This window comes from Lytechinus pictus, chromosome 9, assembly GCF_037042905.1.
Source record: "Lytechinus pictus isolate F3 Inbred chromosome 9, Lp3.0, whole genome shotgun sequence".
In the NCBI taxonomy this organism is placed as follows: Eukaryota; Metazoa; Echinodermata; class Echinoidea; order Temnopleuroida; family Toxopneustidae; genus Lytechinus; species Lytechinus pictus.
The window spans coordinates 21,911,434-21,929,159 of NC_087253.1; the positions used below are offsets into that span (position 1 = coordinate 21,911,434).

Consider the following 17,726-nt stretch of genomic DNA (forward strand, 5'->3'; position numbering starts at 1 on the left):
TCAAAAGTTGGGCTTTATTCTGCTCCTGATGAATCATTCCCATCTTCTGTAGAACATTAACCCTAAGAGGACCGGGCCAGTCAGTCCGCAAGCCCTGAAAAAGTAGCTTCTTTTATCCAAGTGATATTCATGACTAGAGGGTTTTTGCATAGTTAATGAGCTTGGTGCGAACCAAAACACCTCTTTTTATTCGGCCATTGCTGCTCTAAATATTGACCAAATTTTATGTTTTTGGTATCTTTGTAAAGAAGAATAATTATTCTTTTAGGTCATGTGTTTGGATTTTTAAAAGAATGTTGTAATATTGGAAAAACTTTTGATCTTAAACATGAAACAACATATTTTTTTTCATGCAACAAAAGTTGTTGTTTTTACACTTAATTTCTGTTTGGGCACGAATGATTTTTAAATCATGATAAAGCTAAAGATCTAAGCTTTAATATGATATAATTTTTATAAGAAGATGTATTTTAGATGGGTCAGCAGCCAACTTTCATAGGCCAAGTACATTTTGCAGCTCAAAAACAAGAATACTGCGCTCTGATTGGTCAAAGAGACCACACACCCACGCACATTCCAATGTTCCCCACACTGGGCCTCTGCAAGGTCACACTCACCATGTGGTAATCTCTTCAAATTACCCGCGCCTGTTTGTTTTGAAAACAGTATTCAGCCAATCAGAACTCTGGATTTTATGTTACTCAGAAATTTCAGAAATCTCGTCTTGCATCTTGATGGAAAAAGCTGGCTGCTGACCCATCTAAAAGATGCCACATATCAAGAGTGACATTGTAAGAAAGTATAGAGTTTGAGCTTTCTGATGATATGAATAATGTTGGTGCCTAAAACACAAAATGTTGCACAATTTGCAAGTGAAAACAGAGGGAGAAAATTCTGTTTGATGCATCTTTTCAGGTAAAAAATTCACTTATTTATCAAAATATTTCATTCAAAAGAAATGACCAATATAAAAGAGTAACATTTACACTTGCCCATGGTACAAAAATGATCAATATTACTCAAGGAGAAAGTGGTTAAATTCTTTGAGAAAGAAAGTCTCACAATTCACGAGATTTTGCAGGGACATGAATTCAGCCACGAGAGGACTTGGATAAATCTTGCTCATTTGCTCATTAACACAGGGGCTTGCGGACTGACTGGGGCTATTTGAGATTTATTGATTGACCCTCCCCTTCCGATCTCGGCCGCCGTTTGCACGATAGCGCCGAAATTTGGCACGCACATTCTTTACTACATAAACTACAAACCAGTTTGAAAACAATTTGAAAATAATCATTTTTTATTTATTATAAATGAGATATGCAAATTTATTCATGAAAAACATTATTGTATATTCAACACCCAATTCTAATTCAAATACCACAAAGAAAAAAAAATACGAAAACCATTTGTTTTCTACATGTATTTCCTTTTTGTTTTATTTTTGTATGTATTTCTTTGATTTTTTATCTTTTGTTGTTCATTGTTTTTTCTCAATGGAAATTATTAGAGACCCTTTAAAAACTAAGTTAAACCCTAAAGTATTTAAGCAGACCTGTCAGAATGAAAAATAGTCGCCCGATATGAATTTCATCTCCCATAGATTTTTTTACACAAAATACAAAAATGAGTCATTTTCGGCATGGGGGTGGGGTTTTAGGGTCATTAAATATGTTTGACTGATTACTGATCATGCTTCTTTCAAGGAGTGTGATCTGATATAATACAGCTAAACTTGGTCTATCAACGGCAACCACATTTTTTCCAATTGATTGCAAATCTGTTTCTCACAACACCCTCAGATGGTAACCTACCAAGCTGTTCTCTTCACTGACGGAAGAAGAAGTGGTGTTCTGACGATGTACCAGGGAGGTAATTTCAACTGGAATCCATTCTCTAAGTCAGTACCGGCTAGAATCGGTTTCAGCACCAGGCATAATTGGTATAACGTCTATGAAGGAAACTCTCTAGCTGTGCTGTATAAAAGCTATCGCCCTGATCTAAGAATTGGCAACACTGGTCTTATGGTAAAGTATAGGTTCCTATATTTTCTTACATTTTAGTGTACCGTCTCCGGAAATCCATCAACTGCAACATCTATTGTTCATGTGGAGCGTTGTGGCCAAGTGGATTAGTCTTCTGACTTTGAAACAGAGGGTCGTGGGTTCGAATCCCAGCCATGGCGTAATTTCTTTCAGCAAGAAACTCATCCACATGGTGCTACACTCAACCCAGTTAAGGTGAATGGGTACCCGGCAGGAAGAAATTCCTTGAATGCTTGAGCGCCTAGGCAGCTCAGCTAAAGCCGGGGTAATAATAATAGCAGCGCCCGCTGGTAGAACAGTTTTCGAAACTGAAGTGGCTACCCTCGGTAAATATGCCTATATTATTATTATTATTATACAAACTGTTTTCTAGCTATGATGTATACTCATGCATCCATTCATCGATGTTGTTTCTATAATTGTGTGTGTACCCTTCGTAGTTTAAAAAAGAAATGAAGTTAACGATAAAATATTTTTAAGTAGTTGGGGATCTGTTTCGATCTAGACTTTAGAATGTTAAAAGTTCCTAATTAATGGCAGATATCTTAACAGTCTTATTCTATTTCACCGCACATCTCACGATTTGTCTGCTACCCGATTTTGGATAAAACGTAATACAATTTGATTTTAATATTGAATCATGGAATACCTTACTGTGTAATGCTCTAAATCACCATACGAATACATCATTATGTTCAAATCAGCGACTATCTTTGCAATTTGCAGAAATAACAGAAATTACTTTATCTCATTAAATATAGTGCCTAATAAAGCTTTACTGCCAGGACATTCTGGAATATTCTTAAAGAGAAGATAAATAAATACATGTAATTACTCTTACAATTCTTGTTATATATAACAGTATCTAGTTGTAACGACACCGTATCAATCATACTATTGGCTACGATTTGAAACTAATTCGGGCGTATCATGCAAATTGGCTATAATAGTATTTTCTAGGTTATTTTGAATCTCAACTAGAAAGTTACTTTTCTTTCACATATTCAGAAAATGAGCAAAATGCGATTTCTTCCAAAATCGGATCGTGGACCAGATCTGAGATCTGTGTGTGGTGGCCTTCGCAATTATATTGATATCACAAAATCAAATATCAAATTCACCCCCCCCCCTAAATGGTCTTATAAACAAAGAAAATATTTAATATTTATCTCAAAAATCTGTTTAAGTCCATTTGGATCCCTTTGAGTGTGGATTGTGACAACCTAATGAGTATCAATGAAGTGAAATATATTTCCCAGATCAGTTATATATATAAATGCAACATGGAGGCCGCCACAGGCCAGAACCCTTATTGAAACTTGAATCAGTAAACATTCGAGAATTATTTCATATGAAAAAGCGCCGAACTTACATCCCATTCCCATCGCAAAAATCGAGAAGTTATGTCATACCATGGACCTATAGGTCCATGGTCATACAAATCAAGTTACGCACAACTTAATGCACAACGGGAATATGTTCTTGTACCCCCAATTTACAGTGTTTAAAACAAAGGGGATGTCATACATTTCATAGAACACTAAAAGGTTCTGATAAATAAGAGGCCTAATAACAATTTTAAATGTATTGACATTTGCGTTCAGATGCTGATTAGCAAGTACAAAGTCGCGTAGGCCTATACAGTTGTGCTGTTTCTAGTGCTAGCTTTACTATTTGATCAATCATACCTCGTAAAATTTTGACAGGGTGCTAGTCTAAACTACACAACATTCCACAAATTGCTTATTAATGACCAGGTCTTGTAGTAAATAGGAGAAGTAGGTAAGAAGTGGTAGCAGGCAATAGTTGTGAGTGATAACATGACTAAAATACATTACTATCCCTAGTCGAATCATCCGTTGGTCTAACCATAGCTGCTCCCAAATCTGAAAAGGCATGGGGTAATAGAATAGGTTTCCCCTGGTTATCCGAGGATGCACTTCTGTATACATAATTAAAGATAAACAGCGGTAACGATCTTAAAATGAGTTCGAACAGAATCCAATAAAATTACCACCAAAGTGTCCGTATGTATAAATAAAAAAATATGTTCCAAATAGTTCTGGATGAAAATGCGAAATTGCTGAGAAATTAACCACATAAACAAAGAATTCAATTAAATATCGTGTCCCACATATGCTTTTCTGTGTTAGCTATCATCAGAATTATCGATTTTGAGTTAAGATTTCACGATTTTACAAATATTAGTTTACATTAATGTACCAGCTCTAGATGTATGATAATAGTTTAACAATTAACCTTGATTTAACTCTTAGTGTGCCAATACGAATACCCCTTGACTGCCAGGGGTATTCGAGGGAATCCTAAATTGACCGAAACGTAAGCAGAGACTGATTTTAAAACGGTCATAACTCTTTACCCGTACGTTGTATAATGAAACCTTCTACACACGAAATGATGCATGGTTCATGGAGTTTATGATCGTGTTATTATCTTTCTTATTCGCGTTTTTGCAATAAGTAAAACCTAGAAATTATAATTTCATCTACATTTCAAAGAGCAAATAACCTGAGGAATTGTAGAGATACCAAGAAATTAAGAAGATAAAATGAAAGTTCAATGTTTACCCTTTTAAATGACGTAGATATTGATGAAATTGAACGAACAGAAATAACAAAAAATAATGCTCTTTTGAATAAAATACTATTTTGCTATTCAAGTTGCTTCCTCTGAAGAATACACACGCAATTGAAAGCGACCTATTCCAAAAAAGGGCATTGTCCTCGATCAAGTGACCAATCACAGCACAGCTGCGATCCCCCACGCGAACACACGCAATAATATATCAGAACCCTGTATCTTCAAAGTGTGGCCAACCGTACCCTTTCATTCGTGTAGTCTTCAAAATAAGACCGTGTTTTTTCTATTCGTATTGTAACAAACAAAGTTATTGCCAGTCAGGAGACAAAATATAAAATTAAAGATGATATATTAAAATATAGATAAAGGGGGATCGGACAGATTCAATACTAAGTTTGGGGTATAAAATCCCACAAAATAATATGGGCGTTCTTGGCAAAGTATAAACAAAGTAAGAAATAAAATGTTTATTTTTCGTGAATCAAAGAAGAGGAAATGCAGATCAGTTACAAACAAAAAAATCAATACCAATTTTCAAAAAGAAAATAGGCCTATTTGTTCTGTATTACTGGTCTGACCAAAGTAGCCACCTGTTAACATTCTACGCGACTACATTCTTTTGTTCATGCACCAAGTCATGAACAATAGATGCCCAGACTCTTTTTCATGAGGAATCTCTAATCCGCGCTCCCTCCTGACCTATTATCTAGGAGAGCAATTTAGCACAGGATGTTCATAGAAATCGGGGCTCACGCGCGTCTTTTGATTTCACTATTCAATACTTTCAAAGGTTCCGATATGTATTTCTTTTTTACATTTTGTTTTTTTGTGGGTGACCCAGGTAAAAAGAAAACAATTAGCCCCCCCCCCCCCCCACATAAAAATCCTGCATCCGCCCAGGGTCTCCCCAGCTCGTAGTACTATCCGTGGTAAAAACAATAATTTGTTCAGATAACATAAAGTACAATATATAAGAAATGTAATATTCAACTCGTTATCGTCATCATTTTCATTTCTACTCCTTAAAGTCGTTTTAAAGTCCCCTTGATAGTGAAGTCAATGCAGCAACTAACAGGTCGGTCTGATCGGTTTTGTTAATGGAAGTGGCAGCTGTCCCGCCCTATCCATTTTTTTCTTTTCCTCAAAACATCTGATATTACTGTACATACTCCGTTTACATTTTATATTACCAATGGTTGGATTTAGCAAAGGAAAAACATCCACTTTGAAAAAAGAGATAAATCTTGAGAGGAATAAAGTGTTATTATCGGCCGTTTTAATTATCACATTTTTTGCTTCTTCCTAAGACCTTCTCATGAAATAATTGTTTGCTGCAACTACTGTCATTTACCTTTAAACATTTATTTAATGCTTCATGTTTAATTGACACTTGGGCCTACTCCTTTTTTTTAGTTCAACTATCACTGCATAACGTTTATTCATTCCTCTCTTACCTTCTCTTCCTCTTTCATTCCGCCTTTACATTCTGCAGAGTGAATTTAGGGCATCATAAATCAAATATAATTGATATTATCATTATTATTTATCAATGTACAGGGCAGAGACATCTACCGTCTTGATGCAAACCCTGATTGGTACATCAACCCGCGCCGATACTGCCAAGATTGGTACAGCGATGATCTGAGCAGGCCATCCTATGCACCGTGGGCAGAGCCATGCCCCTGTTCTCGCTGGCAGGCCATATTTGATTTTAGGTTTACACGCTGCAACTACCCAATCTACGGCTACGGTTATGGCTACGGCTACGGCTACGGTTATGGCTACGGATACGGTTATGGCTATGCGGGACTATCTAGTTATTATTCCGGTGAGCAGTGTATTTTTCTTTCCGTGCATCTGTTTCTTGTAATGAAGACGTTCCTCTGTTACAAGTGGGTCTTTTCATATTCCTTCTTGTAAGATGCATATTCCTCAGACTTGAGCGATATCGTATACGATTCTACCAGAACATCGTGGACGATCATGTCGTTATTAGACGCTGCAGAAGCGCAGTTTACCTGCATCCAACGACATCCCTTATTCTAATATTATCCCTTGAACTCGACCTTTACCATAAGCAAATTCAAACTCTCAACCCTGTTAACATGAAAATGGACCGGATGCCAAACTACATTAGAACATGGCTTAGTTTAATCAAATGCCATCAAGCTCACGGTTTTATCAATTGGCCTCATGCCCGTTCACTTTTCATTAGTATAATGCTCCCATTTGATTTTCTCCCAGGTGCCGTATTGTCCTATAGAGAAGTCAGCTTTTTCTCAAAATGTAAAAAACAAAATGTGTTAGCTCGGCTGACGAAGTGCAATACCACAGTTTTAATCAGATATTAATATCGCCATGAGTCATTTCTATTTTGTCATAATTATGTCCTATTAACAGACAGTAGAGGGACCACCTGTTACCAGCCTCGATGGCCCAGATTTTTTGTTGGAGGTGGATACAGATGTACCTATGGGTTCTCAGCTTTGATCAGGGGATATAGAAGTCTTTGGAAGTCCAGCCACTACCAAGCAGTTATGCCACCGAACGCTAGATTCTTCTCATTCTTCTATTACTCCCTGAGTTACTATTATGCATGGATTGGTGAGTTTGCATGTACATCATATGACAAGAGTTGTAGTCTGGTAGAGCTGACACTCACCTTTGACAGGACCTTGAGTTCGATTCCTAGTCCTTGGCGTAATTTTCTTCAGCGAGAGATAGACCCGCATTGTCATTACCAGGGAGGCAAGTTGCTTTGCCGGATAATTCCTTGATTGCGCGACGCGCTTTTGACAGCTTGAGCTAAGCCGCATAATAAATGTGCGCCGTTGTATAAGGAGTTGTGGCTCAGCGACCTACGAAAATTTAAAAACAGAGAAGATGTATTATGAAATGCTTTTCATTACAAAGAACATTCAAGAAGTCTTTGTCGGAAATTGGTGAATCAAAACAGCAGTTTAGTCATTGACTCTGGACAAGCGATATATTTGCAATTTTTCATCAGCTCCAAAACTTAAGACAAAAATGCTGTTCAGCTTCACAATTTAGGGCATCATAAATCAAATATAATTGATATTATCATTATTATTTATCAATGTACAGGGCAGAGACATCTACCGTCTTGATGCAAACCCTGATTGGTACATCAACCCGCGCCGATACTGCCAAGATTGGTACAGCGATGATCTGAGCAGGCCATCCTATGCACCGTGGGCAGAGCCATGCCCCTGTTCTCGCTGGCAGGCCATATTTGATTTTAGGTTTACACGCTGCAACTACCCAAAAATCACGAAGCGAATTTTTCGACAATGACCTCCCAGTTAATTCTTTGTCATTTAACGGGTATTTTCAATGCATGTACTGTGTTCTTAAATACTCCGTACGTCACGGAGCGAAAACATCCTATGTGTGCGGTAGAAACTTTTTAATCGTATCTTTAATCCCTTAGTTTAGTACCTCTTTTTCAAAAGTCTCTAAGCGCTGTACAATAAATGAAGCAAAATTACCCGGGGCTTAGCAGATCGTTTCAGGTAACCTTCGGTATGATTTGAACCCACGACACTCTCATTAAGAGACACTATGTCAGAGCCACTACACCATGACGCCCCCATGTTGTCAATACCTAGGTCCATCTACATGTGACTGGTTTCAATAATATTTAGAATGAAGACGGCCAGCAATATCGAGCAGTGGAGCGTTGTGGCCCAGTGGATTAGTCTTCGGACTTTGAAACAGAGGGTCGTGGGTTCGAATCACAGCCATGGCGTAATTTCCTTCAACAAGAAATTTATCCACACTTTGCTGCACTCAACCCAGGTGAGATGAATGGGTACCCGGTAGGAAGAAATTCCTTGAATGCTTTGAGCGCCTAGGCAGCCCAGCTAAAGCCGGGGTAATAATGATAGCAGGGCCCGCTGGGAGAACAGTTTTCGGAACTGAAGCGGCTTCCCTGGGTAAATATACCGTAAGGGTACTAGTATTCAACCCGTTTGGAGAGTTTCTTCAAATATACAGAAATATGGAATTTACCTGAATTTCAGACCTGTCTTATTTCCAAGAGCAAATGCTAGTTATTCTTATTCCGTTATTTTTTTCTTCAACCCGTCAACTGCGTGCACGGGCGATCGAATTTTACGGCGACGGTTTTTGGTACTAGTATTCAATCCGTCGGTACTAGTATTCAACCTAGCGATGAAAGATGGCCCTGTCTCTCAATCTGCCCTTGTCCCATCCGACTATTGACTAGACCATTTGAGATGAGACCAAACAGGGAATTAATCAAAGCCAGAGACTTGCATAGATCTAGATCTAATTTAGCGATCCAAACCATTTTAAGATTCCCTATCTATCCTCACTAGGTTGAATACTAGTGCCATTCAGTGCAAAAGGCCATCGCCGCATAATTCGATCCTCCGCGCGCACAGTCGACAGATTGATAAAGTAAATACCGACAACAGATTACCTTGGAAATAACAAAGGTATGAAATTAAGATAAATTCCCTATTTCTAAATATTTGGGGGAATATGTCAAAATCTTTGAATTATGCCAGGTTGAATACTGGTACCCATACGGTACCTGTATTATTATTATTATTATTATTATATGAAAGTTGGGTAATTTATGTGCATCGAAAAACAACAATTAAAGGGAGCTCATTGTTAAACAGATGGTCCAAGCAGGGGATATTTGTATTTCAATAAAAAGTCAAAAATTTACAGAGCACAATGCTGAGAAATTAAATCGAAATCGGATAACAAATTAAGAATTTACTGAATATTAAAGATTTGCATTATTCCGGTGAAATATTCTAGGCATGTCTTTATAAATATTGATTTCATGGGCTGATGATGTCATATCCCCATTTTTATTTTTATTTTTTTATTTTATGAAATTAGGTTTAGTTTTTCTACCAAGAACTAAAAACAATTGGATTGACAACTGATTAAATTTATTAGTTATTTATTGCCGCAACTTATTTCGTCATAATGGAGACACGTCATTGATAAATGTCTGAAAAAAAATGATTTAATGTAATAACATAAGAAAAAGGAAAGTGGGGATGTGACATCATCAGCCCACCTAATGAATATTCATGACTTAAAAAATTCAATGACTTCTTTATTTGTTGTCCGATTTTGATGACATTTTCAACATTTTGCTTTGTGAATTTTACTCTTTTTATTTAGATGTAAATATTTTCAGCCCGGACAATCCCTTTAAGCGATTTTTGAAATATGAAGTATGTATAGATAAAACCAATTTATAATTTTTCCTAAATTCCACACTTTATTTTTATTTTTTTATATTGTATTAGTAAATCAGTATTTATTTTAAATTGTATAGAAAGAGATGTCTTACCACGGTTCTACTGCTGTGGACTTGCTGGTGGAAATTTCTGTAGGCTTTACGAGCGACGTCGTCCACGGGCTCACTGCTTTGGTTACAGAACACCACGGTGGGGTAAGAAATATCACCGAACTAAAATCATGATTAACAGTGATACTGAGTTATCATATTATCAGATGCTACAGCATAGTAGTAGATGTAGTACGCCGAGCAAATGAGTTTTTTAAACTCTTGTTGAAATGCTCCCCAGGGATTAAAGAAAGGCATACTTTGTATTTGGGCATGTCAGGGTCAGATGACTGGAAGAATGATTTATAAAGCGCTTAGAGACGTCGTTCCAATGTATTAAAGTGCTATGGGTTTATTAATTATTATTATTTTCATTATTATTATTTTTATTATCATTTTATTATTATTATCATTGTTAGTGTTACACATTGTTTTTGTCGTCGTTGCAATCCGCCTTTACATAAAACTTCATACATCGGAACGATGTCTATAATTGCTCATTAGATAATCTTGGTTTCTGTCTTGCCGCTGCATGGAGCATTTTCATGAAAGAACTTGTCGGACGTTTTACATGTTTTACCAGACTTTTTCTATAGTAACATTACTTCTCAGCCGATCAAAATTGGGAATGTTGTCAGATCTGGCAATTTGTCAGATAACAAATATTGAGGAAATGGCCCACCCCTATTTAATCACTTTCTCCACTCCAACTAAAATAATGAAAGCAACAACCATCATAATATTGTGGCATAACTGGCAACTGGGCTCTTTCGGGGTAGCGTTCTGCCATCACAGTCTCCAAATCCCGGTTCAGGAACATAGACAATATATTGTCACATTCCTTTTACGACAAAGCACAACCAAGAAGTCTTTGTCGAATACAGCGAGGAATTAATTCAGCAGTTAAGTCATGGACTCTTGACAAACTGCATATCAGTAATTTTTGTCAGCTCCGAATTTTGTGACGAAACTGCTGTACTGGTTCACCATTTATCGACAAATACCTCCCATCTAAGCTTTGTCATTTGACTGGCATTTCAATACATATACCCTGTTCTTGAATCAGTCTTGTATCGCCTAGCGAAAGTTCCATATAGAAGGAGACAACGTTAATTTGGTGACATTGATTTGATATAGTCGATCAAGAATGATGAACCCAAGTAACAGACATCCAAGTGGCCTCAAGCCTTAATGGGATCGGGTACGTTAAACGAATGGTAGCTTTGTTAACGAAGGTGATTCTTGAAAAGAGTATTTTTGTACATTTCTTTCTACTTTTTTGTTAAAATTTTAGGATGGTTTTGGGGTGATCCGCATATCAATACTCTGGATGGTAGGAAATACACCTTCAACGGCCTTGGTGAATACATTACGTTGTCTTACAGTCACGGTGATCCATTCGTTTTACAATCAAGAACTGGCAAGGCTTTTAACAACAGTGAACCCGTTGAACACGGAACGGTCTTCATAGGGTTCGCTTCTACACAAAATATCACAAAGGTAGGCGGAGTGCGGGATTCATTTCTCAGTTTATTCAATGCAAAAACAAATGTGAGAGGTCAAGGATGAATTTGATGTCGCCAAATCTGGCTGTTTGGTATGATCTTTTCAGTGGCGCATAAAACAAATGTGAGAATCGTTAATGATAACATGAATTTTCAAAAGGAATTTTCATTAGATTATGGTTATCCAAAACCGATTGCTTATTAAGGTTTAAAGCATGCAAATAGTCCCAATTCCACGCTCCACTAGCTTACCGATATATTGTATATTTGGTTGATGCATGTAACTTTGCATTCTTTCTTGTGTTGTATTTCAATGCGTCTTGAGTACTGTACAACATGGATTTGTAATCGTTTTTTTTTTATATTGATCAGGTTGAATTCCAGCTGAACGACAACAGGACAGAAATGAGTATTCTTGTTAATGGTTCCTCCATTAATATGACAGATTTCATAAACGGTAAGCGTATAGTATTACAGATTAACGGTGATGATGATGATGATGATAAAGATGAAAACGACGATGATGAAATCGCACGTTCTAGTTAATGGTTCCTCCATTAATATGACAGACTTAATTAAGTATTTATTGTAGTTTGGTAAATGTGATGACAATCATCATGACGATGATGGTGGTGGTAGCCGGTGGTGGTGGTAAACTGGTAATGATGCTGGTGAATGATAATGACGATCCTGAAAGTGAGGATGATGTCTTAAGCACGCATTTAATGGTTTCTCCATTAATATGTAAGATTTCCTAAACGTTAAAATCAAACATGAATTAACATTGTACATCATAAACGATAACTGTTATTCTTTTAAAAGAAGCTTTGAAAATATATGATTGACGGACTGAAATAATACTAATGATATAACAGTGATGATAAGGTGGATGATGAGGATGATGACAATCATGGTGATGATGATCATGATGATGGTGGTGATGATAACGATGATGGCGATGATTTGTTTTATTAGGTTGGTGATGATGACGATGATGATGATTATGATGACCTCGGTACTGGTAGCGGTATTTTAAAATGCTGAGATTGTCGTGTTGGCTGGTGTAAATAATTTTAGACAGTACAACAGCTGATCAAAGCAATAACATAATGATTATAACTTTGAGACCATACCGAGAAATTAAATTGAAAACAAAAAATAAATGTTTAGGTGATGTACCCTACAACAAATGCCAAATTGTACTCTCTTAATCTCTCTATGTTCATACCTAGATGGATATGACTCACAGGATCCGACTTTCATCTTATCCTCGGATAATGAGACCGAATCCGAGGATGAGATCAAGGCCACAGCCCTCTTTCAACCAGAAGGCTATTCGAGTACGTCCTTCACAGTGACCTTTAAGAATGGGATCTTGGATATAAGCGTCATGGTCCCGCCTGAGTATTCTGAGAACGCAACGGGGAGGGGTCTGCTTGGTAAGGCATCTTTTTGGATACATGGGATTAGATACCCTTTACATGTTTTTATTTGATAGATGGGAGGTCAAAAGATTCGACTCGGGAATACGATCGAATGGCTTTGCAATACGAGGGGATCGACAGAGTCTTATTTTTTTTACGAAAGAGTGCGGTAACGACTTTTTGCTCCGTCAAAGGTTGCCACACAGCATTGTTTTTGAGAATTCTCAATAGTTTTACTGACAGCTTTCTCTTTCTGGTAACGTTTTGTGCATTTAAAGTGCCTCGCGGGTTTTACGGGGTTTCCTCGTCACCTTATTAAGGGTTTTCGGGGTCCGCACAACATGATCGTCTCTCTTTTGTAACTAACTCTTCATGCGATTAATGAATGATGCTCGTCACTTGATCACAGGCTCTTGCGGGCGTTTCTCGTTCGGAGGTGAGTTCTTCGTGTAACGGATACAATAGTTTCTTAAGTCTCTGCCATAATCTCTCCATTCATAGGTTTCCAAAGAAGGAACGTTGAATTAGGGAAGGATGTTAATTAGAGCCAGTAGGAGGATGAAATCAGTATAAAAAGACCGTTGCATTAGATGGGTCGTCGGACCGCCATGACCAACGTCGACTCGGCTTCGGTCGTTTGCAAATTATGATATTTTCGCATTCTACCCTCTTTTATTTGCATTTTTATCAGGTAATGTCAATGGAAATAAATCAGATGATTTTCTTTTACGGAATGGAACGTTACTAACCGATCAACCCGGGAGAAATTTAACAGAAGAAGAAATATTCCAATTTGGACAATCATGTAAGTTATTAGGTTTTATTGGCACACGTACAGTTAATTATCAATCAGTTGATGATGTTGATGATAGTGATGATTATGATGACGCTGATGATGACGATGATCATTAGGGGGCGTCGTGGTCTAGTGGTTAATACTTTCATCATTCAATCTGAGGGACGTGGGTTCGATTTCAAAGCATGTCGTGTTTTCCTTCAGCAAGAATTTTACCCACATTGTGCTGCACTCATCCCGGGTGAGGGAAAATGGATACAGGCAGGAAGTAATCCTTAAAAAAATGTGAGCACCGGAATTGATAGATTAGCTTACCCATGATAATATAGGAGCGCGTTGAGCACCTGACATGGTGGATACGTGCGCTATACAAATCCTATATCATGCATTATTATTTTTGTATAATGATGATGATGATGATGATGATGATGACGATAATATGAAAAGGTAGACGATTATGATGCTGATGATGGTAACGGCTATGGCAAGACGATGATAATGATGGTAAAGACGATGACGATGATGATTATGATAAAGGTATTAGTGATGACGATGATTTTGACGAAGAAGATGATTATAATGATGATGATGATAATGATCATGACGAAAACCTTTCATTTGAAAACACTATACCCCAGATTCCCTCAATCAATTCTCTTCTCCAAGTACGACAAACCATAACTGCCCCAAGCAAGCAATTTAAGTATCAAAACACCTGTTTCTGGTCCGAAGATAACACAACAGCCCGAGCAAAGCATGCCGTCATTTTAATTCACTTACTTTCCTTATTTCGAGGTCGATTTTCTTCGTTCGAACTTGAAAATGGACTAACATTGGATTTCTGAATACAATATGCATTTGAAAACGTGATTAAATATCGAATACAATAATTTCATTCCGAAGGTCCTACTACAGGCAGAGAAGTCTTACGTAATAGCACAGCTGTTGTTTATCATTTCGTCCTTGGCTCAACGCTCATAATCTGGCCTGTGGAGGTAAAATTGAGACAGCGGGGATTACCTGGCCTAGCGGGATTGATCAGGCGTGTGTTTCATAAAGCTGTTCGTAAATAAAAAGCGACTGGTGATCCTGTCTTGCGGTAAATGGTACACACCATTGGCGAAGATCTAGCGCGCGAGAAAGGATCACCAGTCGTTCTTAAAGTCGCTCTTAACTTACGAGCAGCTTTATGAAACGGCCCCCTGGGCTTGGAAATGATTTTGGGATTTCCAAACGCAAAATGGGGTATAGAACCGCAGTTTGCAATCTGAACTGCGGTCTTTCTCCAAACGGGGGTTTGACGTAATGGATGACAATGGTCACCTTTCACAAATCGAAACAACCATTAAACCTCCTTACCTAACTGAACAGAGTCCTTTCTCTACTCATAAAGGGAGGATAACGGAGGACGAGTCGCTGTTTGAATACGGTGATAGGGACTGGGGTTTCTTCAACCCGAGTAACTACACACCAATGTTCTTAGACGCCCTACTCGCCCTCGACCCAGACAGGACCAGAGAGGCCCGGGAGACTTGCGGGGATAACGAAGCATGCCTCTTCGACTTCCTCGCTGTCAACCCCGAATTGGGAATGCAGACGATGGACACCGGGAACCAACTTGACGACAATCTCCTAAACCTTGGTGAGATTTGTCATCTCTATAGTTAACCCCAAATTATGAATATTATCATATGTTCTAGTTTTACTCTTATATTGTTTTGTAATTTGTTGTACCTATTGTACTGTGCTTATTAACCCATGGCCAGCTGGGATCGGATGATACCTGTACAAAGCCTATTGGAATTACAGAATTGTATTGTATTTGAACTGACACTATGTAAGACCACCAGCAGCAATATAGTGGCAGCTGAAAATGGGCTACCAGTCGTAATTTTACTTTGCATTCATAAGTCCACTTTGTAAGTTTATACCAGTATTTAGCAATTAGCAACGACGACATTGAAATCTTAAGCCCTGATAATCACAGGAGCGATATGATATGTCTCCAAGGTTGAATGCAAATTTGAGTAACATTTCTGATTTTAAAATACAAGCATGTATTTAAAAAAAAAACATTTTCTTTTGTTTTATAACTTTATAGATAATTTCCCTCCAAACATAACAAGCGTGACAGAGCTGACAGAAACAGATGGACTTCAAGAGGAAGATGTTCTCTATGTGCAAGTGGGCGTGAATATTACCTTACAGATTACTGCACAGGACCCTAACGATGATGATGACGTATATTTCACTTTCAACGGTACAACTCCAGATGGCGCAAATATCAGCTCAGGTGAGATTTTAAAGGGTGTGGGTGCGAGTGCATGTTTTATTGTTACTTACCCTCCTTCAATCGCCTAAATAATGGTTTAGAGTTTTAAAGACAGATCAAAATGTATATCATAGTTACGTATGTGAAGTGAAGTTTGAATGATTGCGCATGCTCTCTTTCTCTCTACGTTTCTGTCTCTCTTTATATTTTATCCCCTTCTTATCGTTATCTTTCAACCATTTCTCCCTCCGCCATCCCTTCTTTGTCTTCCTTTTGTGTTTGTTATCTACCTCTTGTCGTTATATCTCACGCTTCTCTGTCTCTCTCTGTCTTTTCGCCCCTCTCTGACTTTGGCCGTCTTTCGACTATTTCTTATTTTCTTAACGCTTTCTCTCACCCCATATTCCCCCTTATATCTCACTTTCTTCCCCACCCCTTCCATAGATGGCATATTCACCTGGATACCCACTGACCTGAACGTCTCCTCCATTGAGATCATCGCCATGGACAACCGAGGCGCAGAGACCGCTTTGTCGTACAATGTTCTCATCTGTCAATGCGAGAACGATGGCGTGTGCGACTTTGAGAGCCAGGCCGAGGGACAGGACCTCAGTGCTAATGGCTTTGCTGTAAGTATAACCAACATATGAGAACGATTATTGTTGGATAAATTTGTACGGAAGGTTTTGTCATCCATGCGTTGACATGGTTGAGATAGAGGATAAGAAGGCAAGTTCTTGAAACTCGGAATGCAGACTTATGTATAACAAGAAGAGAGGATGACGAGCTATGAGAACTGGGCAAGTCACTTGGGAAAAGAGACAAGACTAAGTCGATTCTAGAGGAAAACGAGAACTCGACTTTTCTTTTCTTTTTGTCTCAAACAAATTGCTTTTCCAAGTTTCGACTTGTCTACTTTTTGTCTTTTCCCAAACAAATTGTCTTTCTAAGTTTCAGCTTGTCTTCTCTCGCCCTAAACAAGTCAACAAGCCACCAAAAACCCATCATCTTGTCTTCTAATCTTTAATAAGCCAAATTGTCATGTTTCAACTGGCTTGTCTTTTTGTCCAAAGTTTTGACAACCTATATTTTTGTCCCAAACAAGTTTACCATATCGCCATGTTACCACCCTCAATCAAATTTGTAATTTTACCTGCAGGTACACTATTCTTGAACAATCATTAACCATACCTAAAACATACTGAGTTGGATTTTCGGTACTTTATCTTTAACTAAGTTCGCTCAAAGCATTCACATATACATAGAAGCCATTTTGTTTTTACATGAATGTAATGCCACTGCAGGTGGTCACGTGCAACTGCACTGATGGTTGGTCAGGTGACCACTGTGACGTAGACTACGATGCATGTGAGGGCAGCGGACCTTGTTATGAGGGGGTTATCTGCTACGATGAGCCTCCATCTTCGGATGAAGAATACAGATGCGGGCCATGCCCTCCCAAGCTGACGGGCGACGGGAGTAACTGTTTCGGTGAGTTAAATGTTGTAAACCCTAGAGTTTACAGCAGCTAAAGCCTTTAAAAAGCAATTCCGATGTAAAACGTGCGATGAAGTGAAGTGGCCGAGTTTTACACAACTGTTGCCCTTTAAAGAATCCAAGGACTATTGTTTATGCGTTCATCTTCATATTTGACAAAGTTGGAAATCCTCGTACTGAATTATTTTTCTTCTCCTTCCTCTTCTCTTTTACTTTTTTGGGGGGCG

The 17,726-nt window shown here is 38.1% G+C and overlaps 1 protein-coding gene across 3 annotated transcripts in view; it reads left to right on the top strand.

Annotated features, from left to right (window-relative positions):
- LOC129268578 (uncharacterized) overlaps positions 1 to 17,726 on the top strand; it is a 93,192-nt gene that overhangs the window by 52,008 nt on the left and 23,458 nt on the right. For all 3 annotated transcript variants that reach the window (XM_064104930.1, XM_064104931.1, XM_064104932.1), the window contains 12 exons: positions 1,803 to 2,027; positions 6,204 to 6,474; positions 7,047 to 7,250; positions 9,994 to 10,110; positions 11,300 to 11,505; positions 11,883 to 11,967; positions 12,743 to 12,949; positions 13,626 to 13,739; positions 15,124 to 15,372; positions 15,832 to 16,023; positions 16,447 to 16,631; positions 17,307 to 17,493. In XM_064104930.1, coding sequence (XP_063961000.1) covers positions 1,803 to 2,027; positions 6,204 to 6,474; positions 7,047 to 7,250; positions 9,994 to 10,110; positions 11,300 to 11,505; positions 11,883 to 11,967; positions 12,743 to 12,949; positions 13,626 to 13,739; positions 15,124 to 15,372; positions 15,832 to 16,023; positions 16,447 to 16,631; positions 17,307 to 17,493 — 2,242 coding nt within the window. The remainder of the gene's footprint in view (positions 1 to 1,802; positions 2,028 to 6,203; positions 6,475 to 7,046; positions 7,251 to 9,993; positions 10,111 to 11,299; positions 11,506 to 11,882; positions 11,968 to 12,742; positions 12,950 to 13,625; positions 13,740 to 15,123; positions 15,373 to 15,831; positions 16,024 to 16,446; positions 16,632 to 17,306; positions 17,494 to 17,726) is intronic.